Source organism: Heloderma suspectum, chromosome 2 (genome assembly GCF_057233095.1).
Source record: "Heloderma suspectum isolate Gila_16-S chromosome 2, 16-S_ref, whole genome shotgun sequence".
Lineage (NCBI taxonomy): Eukaryota > Metazoa > Chordata > Lepidosauria > Squamata > Helodermatidae > Heloderma > Heloderma suspectum.
The window spans coordinates 247605660-247626345 of NC_139459.1; the positions used below are offsets into that span (position 1 = coordinate 247605660).

At 42.7% G+C, this 20686-nt stretch overlaps 1 protein-coding gene across 2 annotated transcripts in view; it reads right to left on the reverse strand.

Annotated features, from left to right (window-relative positions):
• The window catches only part of NEURL1B (neuralized E3 ubiquitin protein ligase 1B), a 285977-nt gene that overhangs the window by 78456 nt on the left and 186835 nt on the right, over nucleotides 1–20686 (reverse strand). The window contains exon 1 of one of the 2 annotated variants that reach the window (XM_084832403.1): nucleotides 8288–8617. The exons of the other annotated variant lie outside the window; for it this stretch is intronic. Coding sequence (XP_084688529.1) covers nucleotides 8288–8318 — 31 coding nt within the window. The 5' untranslated portion in view covers nucleotides 8319–8617. Of the gene's footprint in view, nucleotides 1–8287; nucleotides 8618–20686 lie in introns of those variants that run through there. 2 annotated transcript variants of the gene reach the window in all.

The following is a 20686-nucleotide window of genomic DNA, read 5'->3' on the forward strand; positions in this document are numbered from 1 at the left end:
GGATATATTTTAGGTCATACCTGAAAGGTTTAGTGGTTTTCCCGACGTTCTTCAATTTAAGCCGAAATTTTGCAAGAAGCAGCTCATGATCTGAGCCACAGTCAGCTCCAGGTCTTGTTTTTACTGACTGTATGGAGCTTCTCCATCTTTGGCTGCAAAGGACATAATCAATCTGATTTCGATATTGACCATCTGGTGACGTCCATGTGTAGAGTCGCCTCTTGTGCTGTTGGAAAAGAGTGTTTGCTATGATCAGCATGTTCTCTTGGCAAAACTCTATTAGCTTTTGTCCTGCTTCATTTTGTACACCAAGGCCATGCCTGCCTGTTATCCCGGTGATTTCTTGACTTCCTACTTTAGCATTCCAATCCCCTATGATGAAGAGGACATCTTTTTTTGGTGTTAGTTCTAGAAGGTGTTGTAGGTCTTCATAGAACCGATCAACCTCAGCTTCTTCGGCCTCAGTGGTTGGGGCATAGACTTGAATTACTGTGATGTTGAATGGTTTGCCTTGGATTCGTACTGAGATCATTCTATCATTTTTAAGATTGTACCCCAGTACTGCTTTTCCCACCCTTTTGTTGACTATGAGTGCTACTCCATTTCTTCTAAGGGATTCTTGCCCACAATAGTAGATATGATGGTCACCTGAATTAAATTCACCCATGCCTGTCCATTTTAGTTCGCTGATTCCCAAGATGTCGATGTTCAATCTTGCCATCTCATGTTTGACCACCTCCAGCTTACCTTGATTCATTGATCTGACATTCCAGGTTCCTAAACAATATTGTTCTTTACAGCATCGGATTTTCTTTTCACCGCCAGACACATCCACAGCTGAGTGTCCTTTCGGGTTTGGCCCAGCCGCTTCACTCTTTCTGGCGCTACTTGGAAATACCCTCTGCTCTTCCCCAGTAGCATATTGGACACCTTCCGACCTGAGGGGCTCATCTTCCGGCGTCATCTCTTTTAGCCTTGTGATACGTTCCATGGGGTTTTCTTGGCAAGAATACTGGAGTGGGTTGCCATTTCCTTCTCCAGTGGACCACATTTTGTCAGAACTCTCTGCCATGACCTGTCCGTCTTGGGTGGCCCTGCACGGCATAGCTTATGGCTTCACTGAGTTACGCAAGCCCCTTCGCCACAACAAGGCAGTGATCCATGAAGGGGTTTCAATAAATACATAGAAAAAAATCTTAAGTACTGAAATCCTGTTTTGGTGACCCAAGATACATTATGAGCATGATCTAATATGGCCATTATGAAGACTAATCACTGAGAGAAGTATCTGGACATTTTTGTTGCGGGTTCAGATGCAATCTCCTCTAAGGAGCATTTCACACCTACACACACACACTGATATTTTGTTGTCTGGTCCTGACCCACAATAAGTACCATATAGAAATGGCAGAACAGAGGAAAAAGGTGGTAATTAGACATCCACAGGGATAATTGATGGAGGAGGAAGAAAAGGTGAAATGAATGCCAATGGGGAGCCACAAACCATAGTGAGACGAGATCCACTGTGAATGACGAGCAAGCTGTCAGCTAATTTAGATAAGGGAAAATTAGTTTCAAGCCATAAAGGGTTATCATTACCTACAAAGCCAGTGTGTCACAAAAATATACGTTGGCATGTTGCTTATAATCCAACAACATCAACTTTGCCTCTCAGCCAGTTTTTCAAGGCAGAAAAAGCCTTAGCCATTCACTGCAATGTTGCAAACCTAATTCATCAGCCAGGTAGGAAGTAGGAGACCAAGCAACTGAATCTTGTACTCTTGGAAATGTCCTAGGAGCTACTAATAGAACAGATGAGCCCAAGAATAGTTTCATAATTCCCAGCATTCCCTGGCAAAAGATCATCATTAAACCAGCTGAAGTCTGGGGCACTGATATACTGAAAGGGTGTTCCCAGTATGCCCTCAGTAACTCCCCCCACCTCCTCCGAAAGAACAAGATCCTAGCCCCATGTTTTCCACTGGATGGAATGGGAGGTCTATGGGAGGATTTCTGCTCCCTAGACATTTGTTATAATTTACAGATCTGATATATCATGTAAAATTGTATTTACTTATATTTTAATTTATGAATGTGCACACCACCTTCAATGACAAGGTTCAAAGAGGAATTTACAACCATAAATATAACAATAAAAACATATAATTGTAAAACAATTCATCAAGAATGTTAGAATGGAAAATTCAATTAAGGGAGCAATCCTATGCAGGTTTAGACAGAAAAAAAAATCTGACAACTCCCAGCATCCCCCAGCCAGCATAGCTGGGGAATGCCAGGAGTGGTAGGACTTTTTTCCTTGGGCTTGCATGCTCCCACTCCCCTCCCCTCCCCTCCTGTGGCACAGCAGCCAGAATAACTGAAGTTAATCCAAAATTGAAAGTTTCCAATATCCTCCTCATAGCCACCCCAGAAAAGGGGGGAGTGCACAAGCCTGAGACTTGCTTTGGCCTATTGTCAACATGATAAACCATGGCTTATCGTGAAGCCTCACCTGGCTCAAGGTAGACCCCTGAACAACCTTCCTTGGGCGGGAATTCCAAGGGTGACACTTCAGTAGCCACTTGAATCTTGCATTCAAATATCTCTTAGCCACCCCCAGTATGAAAATGGCGTTTCATTCACCCTATTTTACCCATTCCAGAATGGTGCTATTGTTGTGAATATAACAATTGCCTTTATCTTCAGTGTGTTGACTACCAAATGCTGGTCAAGTAGATGTCAAAACCAAGATCCTCCCTAAATGTTCTCTTAGTGTTAAGAGCAGAAAGGAGAATAGTAGCTTTAGCTCAATGCTTAACAGCAAAACAATCCTACATATCTACTCTCCTATACATGTCTACTCAGAAGTAAGTCCCATTGAGGTCACTGGGACTAACTCCCTGATCAGTGAGTACAGCAGGGGTCCCTAACCTTTTTCGATTGGTCAGCACATTTTGAATTTTGACAAAGTGTCATGGGAACTCTCACAAAACGGCTGCCATGGGATGGGGCTTGCCCATTCATCAAATAGCCAATGTGGTGGGCATGGCCAGTCACAAAATTTCCTATAATTTCCTATAAATTTCCTATAACTGGTGAGGTTAAAACAAAAGGAACCTACCAAAGAACCAACTTACAAGGAAGAGGTGAGTCTGAGCTACAAAGCTCAAATCCACTCTTTGGCACTCAAATAAAGAAGATGCTGGACAGCAGCACTTTGCTCTGCCGTATGCCAACTTCCCAGTAATTGTTTTTAATTAAAGAAAATCTTTAAAATTAAAATAAAAGCCAGGAGAGGCAGGGAGCCTGGTGGGTGCCAAGAAAGGTGTCTGTGGGCACACTGGAGCCATGGACACCACATTGGAGACTCCAGGAATATAGGATTGCAGTTTTACAGTGCAATCCTATACATATCTACTCAGAAGAGCAAATTACTTACTCCCTGGAAAGTGGGTATAGGATTGCAGTCTAAGGGCGCAATCCTATGCATCATGAAACAAACAAAAAAGTCCTACAACTCACAGCATGACTGGCTGGGGAATGCTGGGACTTGTAGGACTTTTTTCTGTCTAAACTTGCGTAGGATTGCACCCTAAATACCTTTAAAAGCAATAGGAAGATTACTTCAGAACTTTCAGTTCCTCCCAGTATTTCCCATTAAAAGTTACAGTATCAAAGAAATAGAGTCATGTTGATTATTTGGACTTTTTCCATGATGTAACTGAGAATAGTCTGTCTGGAGTTTCTCTGCATGCAATCAAAAGAAAATTATCCCCTCCAACTTCAAAAACCATCCAATGCTGAATTCAAGAAAACAAACAAAAATAAACACAGCAATGAGTTTGATGCATAGAATACAATTTTTGCTTAAGTGCTGGTCTAATATTAGGCTGATTTGTCCTAGCTTTTTCCAAACTGTTGCTGCTTTACCAACAGGGAAAAAAAATGTTTATATATTTAAACAAGAAAGAGCATCTGCTGTCGCGATTTAAAGAAGGCACTCTTCAGGTTTCTGTGAAGAAAGAGATGAAAGATTCCCAAAGATACTAAGGCAGTCATACAATCATTCTAAACACCCATGGCATTTTCAAATGGGAATTGGCCCAAGAATTTAAATATGCACAGAAGAATTTTTAGTTCTCCAGCAACTGTTGTGGAAAAATGTGAAGACATGCCATGATCTAGAATGACCATTTCAAAAGGAGGAGCATCACCTGTGCAACAAATTACAGGCATAATCCTGCATATCCAGATAATGTGGAGTGCAAATGCCATATTTCATATATTTGTAGTTTGTGCTCTACATGTTAAAGAATGTGCTGTCTTAACATAAATAAAATAAACTGGTCTTTTCCTATTTTAAGTCTTTTATAAAGTAATATGTTCGCTTTTTATCAGTTACTCTTACTTAGAACACACATAATTAAAAAACAGAACATTTCTAACAATAGACCCAGCATACTACAATTTCAATTGGAATCAGGATTTAATGATGCAAAAAAAATTTAAAGGCCTGTGACAAAATGACATATTTCATAAATTGTACAGCTTCCCCACAACAAAGTGGGAGAAATGGATGTTTATCACTAGGAACTGTTCATGCCTAAATAAAAATAATTATCTGTAACTTCCTACTCATTATTAATCTACAATGTTAGATTCAGTTAAAAAAACAAAAGGGCATAGCAAATAAATGGCTATTTGCAAGGAAGAAATCTGTTCTTTGTCATGTACGTTACAGTTGTGCAATCAAATTCAGAATGGAATCCAAATGAATACCCATATGTACAAGCAATGGGGTTTTTTATAATTGCAAAAGCAACTCTGCGCAGTTCCAACTGTATGTTGTAAAGCGTGGGAGAGTGAGAAAGCTCTGTGCTAGATAAAAGCACAAGTCCTTCATGAGTTAAGGATGTTAAACTCCTAGCTATTAACATTAATGTTTGTGTAGGGTGCTCCACTCAAAAGCTGGCTTGGTAAAGATAAGCAGCTAAGTCTAGCAAAATGACAGAAGTAGCCTTAATAACCTCTTAACCTTTGTGCATTGCATAAATGAGCTTCTCATTGCTTTCCACATCTGAGGATGTAGAGCTTAAGTCTTCCACCCCTCCCTGCCTACCACCCTTCTGAGGTTCTGCAATTTAATGGGTATCATATTCCCCCATCCGCATGTCAAAACACTGTCAGCTCAAACCTACGCAGAGTTCTTTGCAGATCCTATGTTTTCAATGGGTATGCCTAACTGTGCTTAAAACTGGGCTGCCTGTGACTCTTTAGCTAGTGGGCTTGAAGCTGTCATCAAGCCTGTTTCTAGAATCAATTTTATGGAGTAAGGTGAAAATAAATCAATTCTGATCCTTCAGATAGCAAGAATGCAGTTCTCTGGGTATATGATTTGTAAAAATATATTTGTAGCCTGCCCTTCCTCCAAGGAGTTCAGGGTGGTATAAATTGTTTTTTCCCCATCCATTCTATCTTCATGACAACCCTGTGAGGTAGGCTGCATTGAGAGATAGTGACTAGCCCAAGTTGTACACCTGTCAGTGATGAATATAAGGCAATGACACAGCTGCAGCTACAGGTGATGTTTTCAGACAGAAGCTTATCTTCTTGTTCTTCTTGCCCCATGATTTCATGCACCTTAAAACTCGGTGTTAGTTTCAAAGGTCTAAAATATCTTTCAGTGGCACAGCTAGTGTATGGATGAATAACTTCCGGTAATATCCTCTTTGTAGAATCAACTGCTTGACAGATAAATTAAGGGCACTATTCTATGCATGTTTAGACAGAAAAAAGTCCTACAACTCCCAGCATTCCCCAGCCAGCTGAGAGTTGTAGGACTTTTTTCTGTCTAAACATGCATAGGATTGCACCCTAAGTAATTTATTTTGGATGTCTAATCCCACCCCTAAGAATGAGGAAGAATTAATTAAAAAAAAGTCCATGAAAATCAAGCTAAATAAAGCATGGTAGCATTCCTTAATGCCAGCTACCAAAAACCAGCCCATATTAAAAAGTTTGCCAACTTTACCCAGAGAAGTTCAGGCTTGGACTCTTATGCCCCCTCATGCAGCAAAGGAGCTGTGAGACAGCCAGATTGGGAGTGTGCCTGTAGCTTCACTAACATAGCCATGTGTATTAAACTTGACATATAAGATTGCTGGAAGGAGAAGGAAAAGCAAGAGAAGGGGAGGGAGGGAGAGGCAGCTGAAGACACAGGTTCACAGGAGCTTAAGGCAGTAATTCAATACTGCTAATTCTTCATCAACCAACTGCCCACTGACTCATAGACAGGGATGAACGGAGGACTCTCAATTACAAACATGTAAGCAAATAAAGAGGATTTGGTTTCCGTTATATCAGAACAATACTGGCTGGGGATGAGGGGCGGGGGCGGGAGGCAGAAACCTTTATCAGACCAAACTGTACTGAATAGATTTCAGATGTGCTTTCAAATTATTTTTTCCTTTTGAGTTGCTAAGTAGAAACTACATACCAATTCTTCAAAAATAAAAATAAAGGCCAATATTCTCTCTCTCACACACACACTTCACAATGAAGGGCAGTGTCTCCAATTCAGTTGCATAAATGGCTTTTTTTTTTTTAGCCAGAAACACTAGTTTTGCCTTCTTTTGTTTCCCTTGTAGGGGATCATGAAACATCCCAGCTGCTGCTCAAGTTCATTCTTTTTATTTTGATGGGGGGGGGGAGGTGCTTTTAAAAGCATATTCTTTCTAAACAATCCTGCCCAAGAAAACGGTCTGTCTCTGAAATTGTCCATTTCTGCTGCCAGCATGCCACTTGGCTACCGAACAAAAGCCACCAGTTCCAGCATCTGTTCCCTTCACACATGTCTAATCTGCCTACCATGCTCGTTAAAAAGGCAACAACAACACTTTCTCCCTGTACATGCCCCAACCCTCTTAAGTTATTTCGTACCCATTTCGAAACATATTTATTTAGAAGGAAGTCCCACTGATTTCCACTGGAGTTTACTTTCAAGTAAGTGTACTGAGGATCACAGCTTTTGAAACATACATCGTGTTTAATACTCTTTTACACACAAGACTGTATCAAGTGGGATACATTGAGAGGATACAGATATTTAATTCATATCAAATTGGGCTTTGATAGTTCCCTTCATGTCAAAATGTATTTAAATACAGAGAAGACAGCTCTTCCCTATGAGCAAATGAAGTTGCCTTACACCCGGGTCAGACCACTGGCCCATCTTCCTCAGTATGGTCTACTCTAACCGGCAGCAGCTCTTTAAAATCTCAAGCCGGGGTCTTTCTCTGCCCTGCAAGCTTTTAATTAGAAATGCTAGGGTAGAACCCGGCGCTTATGCATGTAAAACAGGTTTGCTGCTACTGCGCTATGACCACTCCCCCTTTCTAAGGTTGCGCGGTCCGATCCCCACTTACTAGAGAGTAAATCTTAAGAATGCAAGGGTCACCTGGGAACAAACAACCAGTGCAGAAAAACTGGGAAGAGTCCAGGATCTGCCCTAGAATCATAAATCACAGAGGACTAGAACGTTGCTAGAAATCATCTAGCTCAATTCCCTGCTTTGAAGGTTCTAATTTTGAAGGGGGGGAGTCTTTATTGAAACAGATTTTTCTTTTAACGAGGTTCAAATGGCAAGAAGGCAAGGAAGAAATAATAATAGCAAGAAAATAAGCTCTCCTCGGTAAAGTCACATATCTTCCGTAACCGAACCCTACATATTCAGTCATGCCATCTAAATCAGACAGCTTGTCACAATCAGAGTGGAGGGTGGACCGGTGTGGCACAAATAGCCTGTCCTCCGGAGTAGGCGAAACAGCGAGTGACAGAAAGCAGCACGTGCAGAGCACAAGAAGGGGAAAAGGGGTGCGGGGGGGGGGGCTACAGTAGGATAAAAATGCCAAATACCACTGCTTTTTGCTCCAGCAAAAGAGAGCTGCAAAGCACCCTGGACAATAAGACTACAAAACCAATGCAAGAGCCATTTGCTGGGACACACAGAGACAACTGCTTCCAAGGAGGTGCGGCAATTCCTTCAACAACACGCGCGCGCACGCACACACACCAGTTACACAGCTCTGCATTAGTGCCCGAGCGGAGACGAGACGAAGGGGGTCGTCCTTGCCGAGCGGCTTAGGGAAAGGGGCTCCTCCTCCTGAGAGACGCGAGGGAAGCTGGAGCCCCTTTCCCTAGACCCGCGTCCAGCACGACCTCGGCAGGGACTGGTGCTGGAGGAAGATGGGGGGCGCCCTTCGACGACCAGCCACCGCGCCCCACTTACCTGCCAAGGTCTTATGCACCGTGTTGCCCATCACTCCCTCTCTCCCTCACGCCGCGCGGACAGGCTCGAGGCACGAGGCTCCCGGAGCGCCCTGAATCAGGGCCATTGACGAGCGCAGAGAGGGAGGGGGGCTGCCAGCTCCTGCCGCCCAGGCTCGGCTCGGCTCGGCGTTTCCCAGCACTCAGCCCGGACCAGCACTGAACCAGCCCTGGCAGTCAGCGACAGCGCCCCGAGCTCCGCGCGGCCAGGGCCGCCTCCAAAGGGCTGGCCGAGGGCTGGGAGCCCAGCCCTTCTCCCCGCCCAGCCGGGGTGGAGCCCGCCGCGCACGCATTGTTTGAAAGTTGGCGACTGCCTGGCTGGTATACGTAGGGCGGGATGGCTGGGGAGGGGCGCGGGGGCCGCCGCGCTGAACCCACGGAGGACGCAGAGGCGATTCTGTCGTCACAATTGCCCGCGGCGAGAGGGGAGCGGAGGCGAGCGCGCCGCCGCTGTCACGTGAAAGCAGATCGCCGCAAAGGTGGGGAGAGGTGCGCTTTGCCATCAGGTGCCTTCTGGTTCAAAGCAAAACACTGCCGTTTAAACTTAAATCCACGGCCCCGCCCCACGACTATTTATTTATTTGTTTGTTTGTGGGGGGGGGTTGAAACTCACGCTTGAAAAAGAAAGCATCCCGAACCCCACCCATGATGAATGCATGGGGGTAGCTGGAAGACGCTGGGGAAAGACGGTCACGGTGGTGTATTACTGGGCTGGAAAAATAAAAAGAGGGCAAATTTATGGCGAGTCACAGAACGCTTGGGAGTTGGAATATAGCTTGAGGTCGGTCAAGACTGGCACAATGGCTTCCGTTAGGGCCAATTCACGCTCACACAGCAGATGGATTTCCTATTTGGCGGATGCCTCTAATATGGTTAATGCTGGGCTGCTTAAAAATGCACCTTGCATTACGAATTACCAGCACTTACGGTGTTCAACCAAACCTGACAAAGCTTCTTGTAGTTTTTGGGTGTTGCCAGAGAAGACGTTTATCTTGCAATCACCCTGCCTCATCCATAGAATTTTACGGGAGAGGGGGGCATTGTTTTCCTACCCTTCCATCTTTTTTCTTTCCACAGGAATTATTATTAAAGAGGAAAAGATGGAATAATTGCACAATGTTTCTTAATTGGTAGTGGTAAGAGCCCTCCATCTGGAAGCACCATTTAACTTTGACAGTACCAAATAGATTTTGCTCTTTTAAACCTGCATGGTATAGGGAAACAACTTATCCATAAAGATCTGTTCTTCTATTGGATGCCAAATATGAGTTCAAAAAGAAAAAGAACAAACTTTGTCACTTTAATGTATATTTCAAAGTATTATCAAATACAACATGTAGTGTTCCTGTGCTGATTTCATCATCCTATCAGTTGTAGATTCTAGTGTGCTTTTAACTTTTTGAATTGAGGTGAGCTACTCCCCAGCATATCACTGTGTAAAATGACACTATCAGACTCACAAAATGGTAGCATATAAATAACACTGAACACACAGAAAAGCACTTTCATTTCAATGCAGCAGTTATGTAAGAACGTGACAGTTTTATAATTTTCCCCTCCACGCTTCTAGTGTTGAGACTTTTATACATCTGTAACTATGGGGTGCCTTGGTATTTCTAAATAATTATACCAAGTATACTCAAAATTGCTCAAAATCTGTGTTTATTAAATGTACAAGACTAATTATTTACTATAACTTCTCTGAGTCCTGATCAAGAACTTTAGGCATACTCAATGCCCTGTGTGTATCCCCATGTAATGCTTTATTTTCTCTTTGAACAGGAGACCCCAGTGCCATTTCACAACTTCTTTCAGTTTCAGAAGTGATTTGCCATGCTGCATGGAGGTCTGCTCCTTGAGATATATGTCCAAAGCACACAAGGGTACATAGAACTAATTGTTCAGATCTTTGGAACTTGGCACTTACGTTTTTGAAACAAGTGGGCAGATCCCAGTTTTTTACGTGTGCAATGTAATCCTGTTTTAACTGAAGTATTTTAAGATGTTAAAAATTGTTTACATGTTAACAATTACACTTGCAGCTATATCCCAAGCAATACACTTGTGGGCTCTCACACTCCAAATAATACCATAAAAGTATTAGCTTTGTTTTCAATCCATAACTGATAAAAATTGAGTCGATTTTGTAAAATTATCAGCATACCAAGTATACCAAAAATAGTTTCATTCTGAACAGGTATAAAGAATATAAGAGGTTCAGTATTTATGAAGGTCTGGAAATTATTGGTAGAAGATTCCAGCTCCCTGATCAGTGGGTATTTGGAAGATTTCAAAGGCTGAGCATTATGTATGCTACACAGCCATTTGGTTAAAGAAGGTCTGTTCATAATATAATTATTCCACAAAATCAAAAGTATAGCTGTGACACATTTTAAAATATACACTGGAAAGACATTTTGTTCCGTCATCTGCCTCAGTTTATATAACATATCCTAATTACTTTAGTCCAAATACATGTATTTTGTGTAGAGGTCACATTTGCATGAAAATGTGACAAAAATCCAGACATTTGTAAAGCATTAGCAAACCTTGCAGTTTTGGGATTGCTGTAATTAACACCCTTACATAGGTTTATACATTTCCTTGAACCTACTGTTCCCTCTATTCAATTGAAGGTGTTTTTATCCCACTGTCATTCTCCAGCTTCATTCCCAGGAAGGTCAATTTCAGGGATGTTTTCCCCTGAAATGTGAGTTTCTTAGGAGTTCATTGTCAGATGATTCTCTGTTTTTGTGCAAACAAGCAAATAGTTGCCATATTCAGGCATTCTTACTGCAAGGAGCTGCCTGGTGCATAGTCTCAGGTCATCCTAAGGTGCTCCAAGCTCTGCTGCCCATAAGGTTGATTGTATCACCATTTTCAAACAAGCACAAACTTTTTTTTATATCTACACTGCACTCAATTTGGGGCTACTCTATTTCTATTTTTCTTCTGCACAAAGACTTTGAGGAGCAGGATGATGTTGAAAACTGCCTTTTGTTCTGCTAAGACAAATTCTGTATTTCCACCCCAACCCACCACCTCTAACATGAGAACTTTAAAGTTTGCCTCAAATCCTGGCCTACGTAGTGCCCAAATATGAATACACATCAGGGTTAGACATTTGGACAGGCATCTCCTTTGGCTATTTATTAGTAATTCATATGAGCATTCAAGAAAAAAAAAAAAACTGCTCATGAAACTATCCTGTTATTTTGTCCTTTTGTGCCACATGCAGCACAATCTTATTTGTGTGTACTCAGAATTAAGTTCCACTATGTTCAATGGGGCTTACTCTCTATTAGCGTGTTTATGACTGCAGCAACCCAATCTTATTGGGGTTTACTCAGAAGCTACTCCCACCATGTTCATTGGGGCTTACTCCTAGGTATGCATGCATGGAAAGATTGTAGCCTTGCAGCACAATCCTGTTCTTGGTTACTTCGAAGTAAGTCCTCCTATGTCCAATGGAGCTTACTCCCTTGTAAGTGTGTTAAGCATTGCAGCCTAAGACCTCACATTTCTGAATACAGTTGCAGGGTATGCAACTGTTGCACTCATAATACAAAGGAAAGTAGTTTCATTATGGCATTGGCTAAGAATACTCTTCCTAGAATTAATGAAAATTAGGGTGGCTTCAGACATCAGTGTAACATAACAGAGCCATTTGTTTTCCATAGGTGTGTTATCAGAGAAACACTAGATTCTAGATAACATGTCACAACATGTACGCACTAAAGATAGCACAACACCAAAAAGTACTAACCAGGATGCTCTTTGGTGCCATGAATCTTTCGCTGATACCATGCAATGACACACAGATATGCACATCACACCAAGTTATCTAATAACATGCCTACTCAATAACATGATTTAATCCAACTGATCCAGGTGTTAGCTTATAAAACCATTACATCACTGCATGGAAAACTTGCCACAGCACAAGCACCTCATGATCAATATTCCCAAGTGTAGAATAGCGTGGAACATATACGACTGTATTCTGTTTGCTAGGTTTTTTTCCTGACACAAAATCAGCTCAACGATTTTTCAAAGGTACAAAGGTCAATGACATTCACCAAGATGTTTTTAAAGGGAAGAACATGGGAGCGTGGCAAAACTTTGTTCTTAGATCAAACTTTGTTTAATAAGCAAAGAAAAAAAAAACCCCGAGTGCAGGGAATATTAACTGATGCAACAGCTCCTAAAAAGTTATCCATACACAGCATCCAGAAAAATGCAGGGGGGATTAGTAAAAAGTGATGGTATAAAAAGTCATCAAAGAGTTACTGGTTTTCTGTACATGAACACACAGAAGAGTTCTCAGAAGAGAAAAGTGATTCATGGTAATTATCTTTGTTTGGGGTGTATCCTCTTTTTTTCTTTTTTTGCTGTCTAGAGCAATCTTCCACTTATTAAAACTACTGACAATGAAAGGTGGTTTCCACTCTTCTTCCTATCTATATATTCTCCAAGGGTAACAAAAAATCCTGTCTCTGGAAAATGAGTATTCTAACCACCCATCATACCAATTACTATTAAGGATCACTCCCCATCTCCTACTTTGGATTTGGATAGCTGGGGAGATGCAGTTGTGCAGGCTGTGTGCTACCTAGGTCCTTGGGGCACTTTGGAACATTTTCCCTACAAGCTTGTCTGACGAATGACCATCTGCCACCTCCATACTGGCCCTGGACTGTGCAGTAGAGCAGGAAGGTACTTGATAGAACCAAGCTTTATTAAAACCTGCCCATGATTCAAAGCCCAAAGGACGGGAACAGAATTTTAATTTTTTTCCCATTGATCAAAAGCTGCCTGGACAGAGTGCCCAAGAACTGTGGGACTCAGTGCACAAAATTGACAGCCATTGAAAGCCAGCCTATAGAGCAAATCAACAAATTTTCAGGAGAATTAAATCTTTTAAAGAGAAGAGAATAAGACTTCTCTGGCAGCATATGACAGTAATGCCACCTGCCACCCTCCAGCAACCTCAGTCCTGGCCTTGAAGTGCCCCGGCCTAGAAGTGTTCCACAAGTCAATAATAATCCTCAACCCTCAGCTTCCTCTCTCTCACATTCTGAAATGGAGGGATCTGCCTTTTATGACTTCCTCTCCCTTCCCTGATCATCCCTGGAGGAGAGAGAACTCCCTCCTATCACAATGCTGGCTGAGTGACAGCGTCATCCAAGCTAGAGACAATATGTGCTATTGGTCCGGTTGCCCTGAGTAACAAGGCAAATATAAAACCTGTCCAAAATAACCAACACTAAACCCCAAGAATCAGTTCACTTGAAATACAGTATGCTCTTTCAGCAAGGAAAGTGTGTGGGGGTGAGTGAGATGGACAGAAAAAAGCAGAGGGGAAAATGCTCCTCATTAAAGAGCACAGGTTGGGGTTGATTTCAAGAAGAGAAATTTCCCTTCAGCTAATTCACACCTCTGAGAGAATTGGGGCAGATATAATTATAGGGCTTAAAGAACTTGAAGAACAGAAGGGTTGTGGTGTGCAGCTGGGTTGCCATCTTCTAAAAAGCAGGTTGCTTTTGCTTTCCCGAAAGAACAATGACACAAAGAATTGCTCCCACACAACCCTATCCATTTCAATGAAGCTCAGAAGGAAATGCCATGCACCTTATATTTCTACTTTGGTGAAAAAAGCCTGCACAACAACATAGCGCAGAGGATGTCAGGAATAACCAGAATCCTCGTCTTTGGCCTGGGATAAGCATAATCGAAATAAGAATGAAATAATGATACAATATATAGGACATAACCAGGCATGAAAGAAAGGCAGTAGAAGTATATTTCCTTATACCTTTCCCTGATGAAAATAAGTGCAGGCCGATTATTGTTTTGTAGTTAGGATTATTTTGACAGATAACACCTGTCTAGCTTACTCTCCCACATATTCAGACATAAAGAGAGAAATCTGAGAGCCTCTAATCCTTTTAGATTGCCTAATCTTCTACCAATACAAGACTAGATCAATTGCTTTTCCACCCTTCCTGTTCCCCAGGTGTGTCAAAATGGAGCAAATGGAAGAACAGCACCTCGCTCTGAGTCCTAAATGGAAGTCTGGCATCTATAATCCTCCCCCACCCCTTCCACCATCCAGACATCCTCTGTTGGTGCTTTGGAGGCATAAAGGCTCCTACAGTTTCTCCCTCTCCTGTACCAACGCCAGATAAAAGAAATATGACATCACTTCCTGTTTTTTCTCTGCAGAGAAGGCCAAGCTACGGGCAGAAGTGCCTTCCAGACACAGGAAGTGATGTGTCATCTTCTTGTCACAGAACATCAAAGAGCTGTGCTATTCCAAAATATGTTAGTTTTTAAAAAATGAGTACAAGAGGCAGGCACCATATATTTGCTCAGGTGCCTATAAATACTTCCGGCATTCCTGCTGTTCCCAGTAGAACTACCCAAATATAAAACCAAAAGCATAATCTCTGAGCAGTTCACAATTTTATTTTTTTTAAAGATACCCACTTCCCCATGATACATTTAAGTTATATGCCACTAAAATGCTGGTGGACAAGAGACAGAGGGAAACTTCTCATTCTGCTTTTAATGTATCAGGTGAACATACGAAGCTGCCTTATTTTGAGGGTGTTTGGGAGATCACGGGAATAAAAAAAGCCATTGTGCCTTCTCCCCCACCCCCCGCATGCTATTGCAATATTACCTATGATGCAATGTGGGTTTCCATGTTATCCGAACCTGCCGCACCCCAGGTTTGGATGATATGGCAACCCATGCTGTGTCATGGATAATTATGCAAATGGTGGCCGCGCACAAAGCATGCATGGGGGGAGAAGCCACAATGGCTTCTTTTACCCCTGTGATCATCCAAAGCCAACCACTGACTCAAACCATTGGTCCATCTAGCCCAGTATTGTTGACACTGATTGGCAGTGGCTCTCCAGAGTTTCAGACAGGATTTATTTTCTAGCCCTACCTGCAGATGCAAATTATTGCACCCTTAAGAGGTATATATAACAAGTGGGGCCTACAATAAAATGTGGTAATGTGGCATGCTCCTGTTTAGGGTGCCAGCCAGCCAGCCATGCAATCTTCCAGGATTTTCCATTTCATTCCCATTCTCCACACCCCCGTTTTCTGTCTCCCCATCCCCCTTCAACAGTCAGCCAGCACCACTGGATGGTGCTATTCTGGTTACATAAGAATCGGAACTCAGAGAACTGAGTTGACTATTTGTATACGTGATGAAAAGACTCAACAAATGCGATGCAGATTGTTAAACAGATCAAGAAGAATAAAACTACATCAAAATTAAACCCCAGAGTGCACAACTATCTACAACTGAAAGTTATAAGAGTCCTAGCTAACTACAAAACAGGAAAAGAGAGACCAAGGAGCAATCTACATGAGTGATTTCATGCGAAGGGAGAGCAATGTGAGTTCCTTTGCAACACATGATGTCATAGCCAATCCGCAGTCACCAGCTGCATCTCTCTTGAAAAGCTGCATTTTCTGAAAATCCTTTTACTCTGTATTTTTTACTTGAAGCAGCTCCCAGAGGTTCTCCTGCAGTATGCCCTGCCCCTCTGTATTAAATCTGTACATCATGAGAAATGCCGGGTTGGATGAATCAGAGGTCGGAATTAAGATTGCTGGGAGAATTATCAACAACCTCCGATATGCAGACGATACCACCCTAATGGCAGAAAGCGAAGAGGATCTCAAGAGCCTCTTGTTGAGGGTGAAAGAGGAGAGTGCAAAAGCTGGTTTGAAACTCAACATTAAAAAAACGAAGATCATGGCATCTGGCCCTATCACTTCCTGGCATATAGAAGGGGAAGAAATGGAAGCAGTGACAGATTTTATTTTCTTGGGCTCCAAGATCACCGCAGATGGTGACTGTAGCCATGAAATTAAAAGACGCTTGCTCCTTGGGAGGAAAGCTATGGCAAACCTAGACAGCATAGTAAGAAGCAGAGACATCACCTTGCCGACAAAAGTCCGTCTAATCAAAGCTATGGTTTTCCCAGTAGTAATGTATGGCTGTGAGAGCTGGACTATAAGGAAGGCTGAGCGCCGAAGAATTGATGCTTTCGAACTGTGGTGCCGGAGAAGACTCTTACGAGTCCCCTGGACTGCAAGGAGGTCAAATCAGCCCATCCTAAAGGAAATCAACCCAGAGTGCTCATTGGAAGGACAGATACTGAAGCTGAAGCTCCAATATTTTGGCCACCTAATGCGAAGAGAAAACTCTCTGGAAAAGACCCTGATGCTGGGAAAGACTGAAGGCAAAAGGAGAAGGGGATGGCAGAGGATGAGATGGCTAGATAGCATCACCGATGCAATGAATATGAACTTGAGCATGCTCCGGGAGAGAGCGCTGGACAGGAAGGCCTGGCGTGCTATGGTCCATGGGGTCACGAAGAGTCGGACACAACTGAACGACTGAACAACAACAATGCCTCTGTGACCTGGCTGTGAGGTGGTCAAGGGGTGGGGCTGCTCACCCCTGCATTCCCTCTTTTCCCCCATTGACACTAGTGTCACTAGTCAAGAGTATCTACCCTGTCTTTCCAATTCATAAAAGTGCTAGAGTGCTGTTTCTCCTTCAGAATCCCGCTGTACTTGCTTTTGCCAGTTAGAGTATCTACCCTGCCTTTCTCATTCATAAAAGCTTCTGAGCTGGCTAGGAACCAGAAACCCTCCCCCTGACTGGTTAGGAAAAGAGGAAAAAAGGGTGGGGAGAGGGAGGAGACACAGGGTGGGGGGAGAGACATTGGTGTTTCCTTTAATAGACATAGGAAGTGGGATTTTCTCTTCAGAACTGGCAGTCGAGCATTAGCTTCCTGCCTATGTCTACCTCCTTGGAATGAACTTTGGGTAAGCCCTCGGGGTGCCTGAGAACCACCTACTCCAAACTCTTCTCCCCTCAGCAGCTGCTGCCCTGCTTCTTCCATTCTTCCTGCTCCCATCACATCAGTGCCCACAGCTCTTTTTCCCTCCATCCCCCTCAATGCAACAAACATACCATAATACACTACATCTCCTTTAAAAAACAAAGGCACCTTTCCCTTGAGAATCTGTAGCATCTTTTTCCCATTGAGAAAATCGGAGCCACACTGCTGGTTTCCCCTTTCTTTTGCTATTTCAATGGGTCAAGATAGGGGCTTATTCATAGAATGCATTCTTGTCCCTTCTTAAAGGCGCAGTTTCACTATTCAGATCAGTCAGGATAGCAGCTTGACTCATTCATAGAATGCAGGCTGTTTTCTCCATTCATAAAAGTGCAGTTTTAATCTTTGACATATCTCAATGCTGGATGAGAGTCTCTGTGAAGCCATCCCCCTGACTTGTGTGCATGTTTACTCAGAAGTAAGTTTTGCTCCCCAGTAAGAAGTAAATTTTGCTCCCCTGCAGTCTTAAGCAGGGGAGTAAGCCCCACTGAGTTCAATGGGACTTAATTTCAAGTAAGCCTTCATGGGGAACATGCTGTGGGGTTTGTTTTTTCTCGAGCTACAGGGCAGGGATTCACCCAATGCTGGATGAGAGTATCTGTGAAGCCACCCCTGCCCCCCGTGTATGCATGTTTACTTGGAACTAAGTTTTGCTCCTCAGTAAGAAGTCAATCTCGCTCCCCTGAAGTCTCAAGCAGGGGAGTAAGCCCCACTGAGTTCAATGGGACTAACTTTCAAGTAAGCCTTCATGGGAATCATGCTGCAAGGTCGACTTTTTCTCCAGTAAACTTCCTTGAGCAGGGGAGCAAGGACAGGGGCTCTCATTTGCTGAGCAGCACCTACAGGGTTGATTACATTTTTCATGAAATCAGCTTTGGCCCATTAGGGCACATGAAGCAAGAAAAGCGGAGTTTTAGGTAGTGCATACTTGGCTTATCTTGCTTCGTGTGCTGCTGATGGGCTAAAGCTGATTTCATGAAGATCTGGATAATACCCTGACCTGCTTCTCACCCCATTGTCGTGTAGATCCATCCCCAAACACAGTAAAACATCTGGTTCAGTGATTCCCAAGCATTTTACAATGGGAACTCACACAATAAAACTGAGACTCCACCTGCTGCACCCATTCCACGACCCAGCAGTTATAGCTGTGCTGTTGTTAGATAAGATACAACTTGTAATCAACAAGGCTGGCTAGGAGATGGAGTTTGAGAGGACACAAGGAACAAGAAGTAGGAAGGAACAAGAACTGGTGGGACCTAGACAGAATTCTAGAGCTATGTAGCAGTGATACAATTTTAGTTTGGCTAATATACTGTGCTGGAACTTAAACTGTGCCTCAAGGTAAAACAGGGCCAAAGCCAGGAGGGGGAGATCTCCCTCTGAGAAATATCCCAGGCCTTGTTAGCTTTCATTAAAAAATAGCAGTAAGTCTCTAGCCCTTTTATTTGTGGAAATATCAGGAAAAGTGTGCAGGTAGTATTCTACTGACAGCTCACTAAGGGCTAAGCTACACACTACATTAAATATGTAGCATGCAGTGCTGAGCCTCACTTTTTAAACCTCCACATAAGCGTTTGGAGCCCCCATCTGGAGTGGGATGACTGTGTGCAGGGGTAGGGGAGGTTTAAACCTTCCCACCCAGCTGCTTTCCCCCCCAACCCCCTCACACAAGGTAAAAAACCAAGCCCCCCCCCCCGCCACTGGCGCCACATGCTGAGCATCTGGCAGCCATGGGAATGGCTCCTATTCATATACAGATATACATGCATAGAGCTCCTCTACCCAGCTTCCTACCTGAATACATGCTGGATGCTTGTTTGAACACTCCTCCTGTCTTCACCACTATGTGTTACCCGACATAACATGTACCTGCTCAGGTCATCTTCACAGGCCCTCCTCCAGATGTCCCCACCACAGGAAGCTAGGCAGGTGGCTACAAGAGAGAGGGCCTTCTCAGTGGTGGTACCCCACGTAAGGAATAAACCCAAAGAGGTTTGCCTGGTGCCTACATTGTTTTTGCCACCAGGCAAAGACCTTTCTTTTCTCTTAGGCATTTTAGAGACCTAGTTCTAGATTATGGATGTTTTATTGATTCCTGTGCTGTTTATTGTTTGCATTATATTGTATTTTATTCTTTTAAATATTTGTATTGTATTTTATATTTGTAACTGTGTTTTAAAATGGAATTTTAGGGTTTTTTTTTAATTGTTGTAATTCCCCCAAAGAACATTAGTTATTGGGCGGATTTGAAATTTACTAAATAAATAAATATAAATAAATAAATAACACATCTCCTGCTTCAGCCCTTTTGTGTCACTTCATTCTAAACCACTTACATCTGTCGACCTGCTGACCTACTCAAAAAGCTTCCATGATTCTGTGGGCAAAAACTGCTCTACAATTTGGGGGACACTGATCTTGTTGTATGCCCCAACAGATGGCACAGACCAAATGTCATCAACATGCTATAAAAATATAGATTGTGAAATATATTTGTCTATGGCAGTTCATGCCACAATAAGCTAATTAGGATCCGAGATGCCACAGTCTTTTTGCTGCTGGATGAGCATACTTTCTGATGAGATTGGAAGCATGTTGAAAGCAATAACTAGTATTTATTTGCACAGAACTGGAGAAGGAAAGAGAGTTATTGTGGTAGCATGTAGAGTCTATAAACTCCTTGGGGCTTAGGTTCTTTGGAAGGACAGGTATATATAAGTGGAAATGACCATTAATATCAGCCAGCATTCTTGAATTTAATAACCAGAGGTTGTACGTAACTATAGGCTAATCACTTTCATTAAGGCAATGATGAAGCATCGATACAAACCTAATGACAGACCATAATGCTGCAGACAGCCTAGTTTCCAAACTGCTTTTTGGAAAAACAATTGTGACATTCTCCAAATGCTTACTATGGCTATAATAAATTGCCAGTTGCTATGTCCCTTTCCCTAATTAATGTCTTGGACTCATAATTACTTACTCTGCTTTAGTTACTCCCTTAATACCGTTTAGCTTTGCCATTTTTATCTTATGTCAGCTAGTCTCAAGTTTAATGTGCGCTACATAAATGAAGTTCTGTACTCCTTCTGGAAGTGGCCAGTTAACAAGAGAGAGTGAAAAAACAACAGCAGCAAACAAAAGTAGCGGTGTTGACCATAAGAAAAATTCCAAAAACCACATTAGTGTGATGCCTTTATTAGGCCAACCAAAAGATCACAAAAAATTGCAAGCTTTCAAGATCTCCAAATCTCTTCATTAGTTACAAAAAACAGGGGTGGAGGGAATAGGGGAGAAAAAAAACCTGACTTGATTACTGTGACTTGACCATCAAGTCAGATTTATTTTTCTTCCCTATTCCCTGCTGGGTTGTCCTTACCTGCAAACCAGGCCATTATCTCAATAAACCTGACCACACC